Source organism: Rosa rugosa, chromosome 2 (assembly GCF_958449725.1).
Source record: "Rosa rugosa chromosome 2, drRosRugo1.1, whole genome shotgun sequence".
Lineage (NCBI taxonomy): Eukaryota > Viridiplantae > Streptophyta > Magnoliopsida > Rosales > Rosaceae > Rosa > Rosa rugosa.
In genome coordinates this window covers 36,563,181-36,571,386 of record NC_084821.1, presented here as the reverse complement: position 1 = coordinate 36,571,386, position 8,206 = coordinate 36,563,181, and the positions used below count along the sequence as shown (strand labels likewise).

General features: G+C 40.2%; 1 protein-coding gene and 1 pseudogene across 1 annotated transcript; both read right to left on the bottom strand.

Annotated features, from left to right (window-relative positions):
* Positions 1-1,992: 1,992 nt before the first annotated feature.
* LOC133733044 (protein WHAT'S THIS FACTOR 1 homolog, chloroplastic-like) lies at positions 1,993-3,290 on the bottom strand (annotated as a pseudogene).
* Positions 3,291-4,920: 1,630 nt separating this feature from the next.
* LOC133733045 (NAC domain-containing protein 90-like) lies at positions 4,921-6,732 on the bottom strand. The gene is made up of 3 exons (XM_062160654.1): positions 6,511-6,732; positions 6,058-6,374; positions 4,921-5,862 (listed from the first exon to the last, which is right to left on the bottom strand). Exons 1-3 carry the CDS (start codon positions 6,668-6,670, stop codon positions 5,563-5,565), a joined length of 777 nt encoding a protein of 258 aa, XP_062016638.1. The 5' UTR covers positions 6,671-6,732; the 3' UTR covers positions 4,921-5,562.
* Positions 6,733-8,206: the final 1,474 nt, after the last annotated feature.

Here is an 8,206-nt window from a genome sequence, read left to right as displayed (position 1 = left end):
AAAGGCCCTAGACCGGTCTCACACCGGGATTCAGTCATTAAGATTAAAGACACTTGCCTATCCCCTTCTACGTGGATACCCAATATCACATTTTTAGCATATTATTTCCAAGATTTGAAGGTAATGAAAGTCCTACAACCGAACAATATGACCAGTGTAACCTAGCTTTTCCTTCTTCCTGTGATGAAGGAAATGGTGCATCGTCAAAATGAAGATAGGACACTTGTATTTATCCTCTATCCACTACAAATCTATCAGATTAAGCTATGGGGCATACACACTAGAAAATGAAATAAGTTAATCAACATAAGCATAATTAGTGCATCTACTAATAGGGGGGAAAGAAAAGGAGAAGCAGGTTCCCCTTATCTCAACCCTCTACATGGTAGAAGCTCCAAGCTTCCTCTATGCCTGCCCTTGGTTGTAATAGTAATAGAAACCGTATTCAAGCATCCCTCCATACATGAAAGACCATGTTCTATCAGCATCCACTCAAAACTACCGATGCAAGCTAAAAATGCTAATGTCCCCCAGTAAGTGCTAAAATATAATCAATTCACAGTAAATTGAGCTATATAGTGAATTTAGGAGCTCACCTGGAATTTGATCTCATGTGAATATGATCTCTTGTTTCTCGGCAACTTCTTGAGGAGAGTGACAGTTTATTATTGTGTGCTTCCTGTCAATTACAGGTAGTTAAACAAGTGTTTGAAACATTTCATTTCCTTTCATATATATGTTTAACACTGTAGACATTAATTAACAGTAAAAATAAAAAATAAAACTATAAGACTTGATACTTCATAAGATTCAGCAAGAATGAACTATTTAGTAGAAAAGGAAATCCTGAGTTGATAAATGGTTCAAATCCCATAATTCTTGCTTTTTCTGTCATAACATGATACTTGACAGTAAATGCCAATTTGTCATTGATACCATACTATTCTTCCTCGCTCTGAGCACAGTAACAAACTAAGCAAGAGAAAAACATAAGAATCCACATAAAAACCAAACCTAAACAGAATCTGACTAGCAAAAAAGGACAGCCTTTTGACCAACAAAAAAAGAGGGAAATCCAGATCAGTACCAAGTTCATGTGGCACAACTAGCAAATTAGCAAAGCCTTTTGATCATTTAAAAAAGAAAAAAGAGCATCAGATGATGCTGAACTCTCATTCTTCAACATTAGTCGCAGGTGGCACTGGCTCTACAAGTGCAGGTATGCAGTCTACAGTAATAACTAAAGTCCAACATATAAAGAGATGCCAATTACAAATTTGGGGCACCAAATCATAAATATTTGCTGGGAAAAGAAACCAAAAGATAACATGTGAAGCGCAAATGCAGCCAGTTACCTTACCTATAGTCCAAATGACAGAGCAGGTCTAAATACGAGTAGCTAGTGATGGTTTAGAGCCTATTGTATAGTTTATTTTAGCCCACGCAGTGAAATGTTAATTCTCAGGTTTCAAAATTAACTTTCAAGGCCATGACTGATAAAAAAAAATTTAGTTTTGTAACAAAATTGGGTTTATCATCAGGTCTGCAAATTCATTTATAGAAGAAAATTTTAATTTCAGCGACTAAGGACTGTAAGAATAAAACTTTACCGAGGGAAAACATACCATAAAATGCATGGCAGGCACTTAAGCTAGGGTGCTATTAAGTGGATGCTATAATCATTTTTTAGGTTTGACCATTTGGGACAACATTTTATAGCCAATGAAAATCTCCTCCAAATAACTCTTAAGAGTATGAAAAAGAATTAGAGCCTCACCTCAGCAATACGGTAGTTTGTTTCTCACAAGCTCTCCTGACACTTTGCCTCATTGCTGCAACCCTGGTAGGCTGGTAGATTGGTACATGACACCTGAACAGCAATCAGACGACCTTTGTGGTTTGCTGCATGAACTCTATTCCAGTCCACAATGTCCATCTGGTGTGTGTGTGCCATATGAAGTTTGACATGAATATAAATGTTGGAAAAGAAAAGAACTGAAACAGTAGATGACCTAATTAAACTTAATTAAGAGTACATAATAATCTAATTCTATTACATAAGGCAAAAGGAATATAAGACATTATGCGGATCGATGCCTTTGTATTCCAAGAAACACTTTTCTGAACCTCAAGGATGAGAAAAAGGATATAGGCTTTGCACTTAAAGCAGGTTGCAGAGCTGTGGAGATACTATGTTGAATTCCCCTTCAAATAGGACAAACACAAATAGTTCGGGCCAAAAGAAAGTAACGAGCACTCTCAGTGGATATCTTCGGGCCAGATTAGATATGTCAATTTACCAGCGTCCTCTTGGCCGACCATCTGGCAACACTGGAACAAGCATCCTCTCGTCATTCTCTGTCGAATAGCCTTCTTGATTAATTGGTTTGCTCGGTTCATTGTTTAATGTTTTCCCATCTTCGTTGAAATCTGGGGGTGTATCTTCATCTTCATCACTCCAATCATCTACATCATCATCATCATCAAACTCATCATCTTCATCACTCATAAAGTTATCAGTATCAGACCATTCCTCTCCCTCATCAACAGTTCCATCTTGTGCCTCATTGGTTCCTTCAGCACCATCTGCCTCTCTATTGGGAGTACCCCTTCTAGGATACCGTGGAACTGCAATAATAGATCGAAGCTTCTCTTTTATAATCAGCAGACGATCCTTGTCTATCAATTGAGAATCACGGTATGCTTCCCTATCTCCTTTCAACGAGATATAAAACATGTCAGGCATTCCCCTGACCTGTTGAGAAAACCTGAACTCCTCGCGGAAATGAGTAAGGTGATCTACATGAGTTTTCTTCTCCACAGTAAGGCTGAAGATCTCATGGACAACTGCACAAGCATGTTTCTCTTTCTCAATTGTACGTACCTGACCTCAGCCCCGAGAAATCATAGTAAGGGGATACATAAGGGATGTCTCTATACAGACATATCTGAACAGACATATTCTCCTCATCTCACCCTTGGAAAGATTAAGACCCCTTGGTAACTTTAGTTTATTGAACTTGAGAGGCCTATCTATAATCAAATTCCTCTCTTCTAATTCTCTAGCACGATTTTCCTCTTCAGATAACTCAGCAGCTGATACAGCAAGCTCAGGATCCCAATGAGTTAATTCTAATGCTGGACCTCTCGCAGTTGCAACAACTTTAAAGTACTGTGGGTATCGATGACAAATTGTATCACGAAATTCTAAAGGAAGCGCTAAATCGGTCCTCAAATGAGCAATCTTCTCCAACAAATAGACCATCAAAGTGGGAAGTGAATTTGCAAATTGAATAAAGCCAAAGTTAGCCCAACTAAATAATGTGTTTGGACCCAAAATGAACATTTTGGCCTGACAAGGCACGTCTTGGAGAAATTGAGCCAATATCAGTGGCTCAAGCTATATATTGTCGACAAGCTCGAAATATATATTTAGAGGCTAAATAAAGCCTACTATGGAAGTATGACAAGTCAACTTTAGCATATTTTCCTACTTCGGCTAGAAAAAACCGAGCTAGACAAGGAAGGAGGGGTGGCAGACTAACCAAATGAAATCGAAATGTGCTGAAACTTTCCAGATCCATTCTAGACAGCCCAAGGATCATTTCTTATGAAGAGTGCAAGAGTTTTTTTTGAGTGGAAGGCCTTCAAACAATCAGCCCAATTTTCTACAGAAGCAAAACTGGAAAACTGGACCTGTAAGAGGTCCAGCAGCGTTTTCGGCCCAACCATAATACCAAAAATTCTGAAATTTTGCCAGGGTGATCTACACTCATAATGGAACATTTTTTATGAAGAGGTCATAGTGAAATTCGGAATGCTTGTTGGAGAAATAATTGAAGGAATAAAGGGGCAGAAACTGACCTAAAACCAGCTCAATATTCACATGTTCATGTTTCCTACCCACATGAAGAAAGCTAGATGCTTTTCTTCTTTTCCTTGGATATATTTTTCAAGACAATCTCTTTAATAAATCATCATCACTTCCATGTTGTTGCACCTTCATGCCTTGCTTTCATTTCATCATTTCTCTATCTTTTCCATATTTTACAAATCACTTTCATATTCCACTTTCATTATTTTTCTTCCACTCATCATTTCACTCTTCTTTTTCTTCCCTATATAAACACCTTCTCTTCTCATTCTAAAACACACATTCACAACACAACATCAAAACATCTCTAAGATGATCTAAGTTCTCTCTAGAGCAAACCTCTCTAAGAGCAACTCCTCTCCTTCTCTTTCTCTTAGCGGTGATCTCACTCCTAGTCCTAGTCTTCTCAGAAGCCGACTTTCAGTGCCACCAAACCCTCTGTCAACGTGCTTCGGTCCTAGTCTCCTCGGGAGCCGACGGTAGTGCCGCGACCACAACGGTTACAGAACCAGCCAAGCAAGGGTAACGCCCTAGCAACCCAGCCAAGCTAAAGTCACGCTTTAGCAAGATCTCAACATTTCCCGGTGATTTCGCTCTGCTCAATCTGCAATATTGAGTATCGACTTGTGAACAAGAAGAAACTTCAGCAAAGTCCTCACCACGAGGCACAAAGAATCCCACGACGAGGTTGGTGCTCTCCTCGTCCATAATCGCTCAAAAGAAGTCAGGTCAAGGGACACCCCCGACGACCGCACCCGAACAGTGCTGGCATGCCCGCGCAGAAAAGAGACTGTTGACTAGCTGCAGCAAAATTGGAGCCAAACATTTTGGCACACCCGGTGGGACAAGGTTAGAATTTTTTTTTTTTCTCTTGAAGACATTCAACCACCAGGCTTCAAGCCAAACATAATGATAGGTGGGAAATTGAACACGTCTTAGATTCTGTCAATACATATTTTCTTCCATTATTAAACTTTTGAAATGGTTACTTTCTTCTTATGAAAGTATTATTTTTACCCATCACTCACTTTTTTTTTTTTCCGATAAACAGAGAAATAGCCTAGACGGCTCACCCCCTATTGAATTTTATTTCGAAGAAAAGAAAAGAAAAGTACAAAAGGGAGGAGGGGACATAAAACCAAAACTCCCCCAAAGAAAACAATTGGAAGAGAAAACAAATGATAAATACAAGAAGAAAGCGTAACTAACGAACACGAAAATTAGGCAACCCCAAGGAGTCCTTCCGACAATGAGAACGAATAAGATCTGGGGGTATGTCCCACCATGTTAAACCAGTAGAAGAGAGACCCATGTTAGCAAGAGCATCTGCAGCTTGGTTGCCCTCCCGATAGATGTGTGGTGACTGGTGATGGTTACTCATCACTCACTTTTACAAATTAAGGTAAGTGTGAAAAAAATTGAAATTTAATTACACTTAAATTACGATAAAAAATAATTAAAAAGTAACTACACCTAAATTAAGTTATGCCTATTCTCAAAAAAAAAAAAAAAAAAAGTTATGCCTATCAATAATTGCTCCTTCAAATTGAACATTCGTTGAACTGTATGCACGATCATAAGTGTAGGTTTGAACTTTTTCGCATCGAACTTGTCATACTTAAACTTTAAATACGATCATTTGATACTCAGACATACACGTGAGTGCTATCGAATTCTGAATGCCAGCTTTAGAGTAAGTTTAGCTGCTCCCATTCCCATAGAGGTTGTTGAAGATCATCATCCATTTCCCATTGATTATTCTCTGCTTGGAAATCAGCTCGGTCTCCTGAATTTGAACGAGTATCAGATGATGAGCTTGTTTTCTCTGCTACCATTGCTGCCTGGTGAGATGAAGAAGCACTTGCCCCCGTTAAATTATCACTTCGTCGATGTGATGCATCTCCGCTTCCTTCTAGCGGGCGCCTGTCAAATGCTCGAGAACTCCCCGATACTATGTACACCCGGCACAGTCGGAATTCATGCCTCAACTGTATATAGTAAAAGACAAGAAAACGTCACCAAATATTGTACGGAAGAGAGCAAAAGGTTTCAAAGAGTTGGCGAAAAATTAAAGGACAGAAAGAATTTGTCCAAAGTGGGTAATTATATTAAGGGTGGGAAAATAAGTCAAAATGTGTAATTATTCAAAATTTGGTGAGTTCCAATTTTTTAGATAAACACACCTTGGGAATGATAGCAGTACTAGCACTATTACTAGTGGTAGCTGAGGGAGCTGCTGTTTCTTCAATGGCTCTGTACTCATTCATCTTCCACTTGGTCTTTCTTCCCGTCGGAGCTTTCCCTTTGTAGAAAACCATGGTTTTCTTCACTCCAATGACCCGATTACCCGAGGAGTAAACATACCCAGGAGAGCCAGTTGTCTTCCAGTAGCCGGAAGCCGTAGTCCGGTTAGGTCTCCCACCTTGCGCTTCTCGTTGCTGCCTCGGCGTAAAGAAGAACCACTGCTCGGTGTCTCCACGGCACAGCTCCGCTGCATAATCTGCAATAGTACGATAGAAAACAAACACATAAATGGTTAGTTTTGGTACGAATGTACTAACAAGGTAGCTACTTGGATTCACCCCCAAGCTTTGGTGGGATTAGTTTGAGTGGATTGAAGTGTAGGACGTACGTACTTGGGAGCTCCCATGGCTCGGTGCTGTAAATGTCAAGGTCTGGGATGACGCGGCGAATGCTGTCTTGGTTCTTGGATTCGAGCTTGTTGAGGAGGTAGAAGGAGATGAGTTCTTCTTCAGTTGGGTAGAAACGAAAGCCTGTTGTGGGTGCTTGATGCATTGTTGCAGTCTTGTTTTATCTTAGTTTTGTAACTAGGTGATGATCATTTATGTTTAGTCTGAGTTTGGGTTGGAGAGGTATATATAGGGAGAGTGAAATTGGAAAAAGTTGGGGGGACTTTGGGGTTTGGTGGAGTCTTCCACGCGCTTGTTGGAAAATAAACTCTAAGTTTAAATGATGATTGCGGTGACCTCATACCATAACTCTATAAAAAAAACCTCTTTTGAACCGGTCAGACGCCCCCCTTGTCTTGCACCATTGCCACAATGCTACTTTTTGAAGGCTCTATTATCTGCATCCACAAAAGCAAACAAATTTTTTTTTTTTTGAGCACTTCCACCCGTTGAGTTGTTAAGGATTTCAGGGCAGTGAGATACTAGGTTATAATATGATTCACTCTTCTTTTTTTGTAATTTAAGGATTAAATTATGTTTAGTCTCTGTACTCTGACCATTTTTTCGTTTCAGTCCCTCACATTCTCATTTAATCTGAAAAGTCCCTGAGGTCATAATTTCCGTCTAATAGGTCCTCGCCGTTAAAATTCCGTCAAGTTGAGCCGTTAAGTTGCTGATGTGGCACTCCAAGCCACGCCACCTCAGCAGTTTGCATGTCATTTAACCTGTAAATTGTCCAATATAACCCTATGTTATTACTCCATTCATTTTCTCCTTTTTAATTTCTTTTATTCCTTTTTTTTTTCCTTACTACCTTCTTCTTCTTCACACCCAAACCACCATAACCACCACCAAGCTCTCTCTCCGAGCCCAACCACAATCCCATTACAATCAACACCAACCCTCAATTACTACCAGACCTATCTTCTTCAAAGAAGATTTAAACATCGATTGCATTTATTTCATACAAAACACATCAATCCTTGCAAGCAGAATTGAACTTCTAAAACATGAACATAGAATAGAGAAATCCAAGTAAAAGAGATACCATCATAGGTAGTGTCACACTACAAGCAAACTTTGCCCCCCTCCTTGACATCATCATCGAAACAAGCCTTGCAGAAGTTTAAAGGGACCAAGGTGAGCAATCTCTCTGAATTTAGAGACCCAGAAACACCAAAATGGCCCAAGTGAGCAAAATCTGTAGCAAATGGAGCTCAAAGCATCAATCTTTTGCCCAATGTCTCCAAACCAGTCGCTGATTCGGATCAAACTCCAGCAATTTGCAATTTCGACAATGGAAATTGTGACAGACTAGATGACAGAGTTCGTCTTCATTGAGTGCCCATACCCATACCAGATCTAATACTGTACTCAGACCCATACCAGACCAGTCGCCGAGCTGCAGACTCGACCCTCAAAGACCACCACGACATCTTTTCCTGCCGTCGTTCCTCGATCCAGACCACCGGCGCTCTGACCATCGATGTTCGACCCAGATTCCCACCGTACCAGATCGGACCCGGCTTCTCCGGCGCCTGTGCTGACTCACCAGATGGAATCTTCCAACATCGACAACTATTGACACCGTTTCAGACACCCGGTTTCAGTCGCCATCTCTACCTCCGATCATACCACCACA

Bases quoted from the DNA above. Each gene is read 5' to 3' on its own strand.
- LOC133733045 (XM_062160654.1), bottom strand. From the start codon at position 6,670: ATGCATCAAGCACCCACAACAGGCTTTCGTTTCTACCCAACTGAAGAA. The intron at 6,375-6,510 runs GTACGTACGTCC...GTACTATTGCAG, and splicing joins CGAGCCATGGGAGCTCCCAA to ATTATGCAGCGGAGCTGTGC. The intron at 5,863-6,057 runs GTGTGTTTATCT...TACTATATACAG, and splicing joins GTACTGCTATCATTCCCAAG to TTGAGGCATGAATTCCGACT.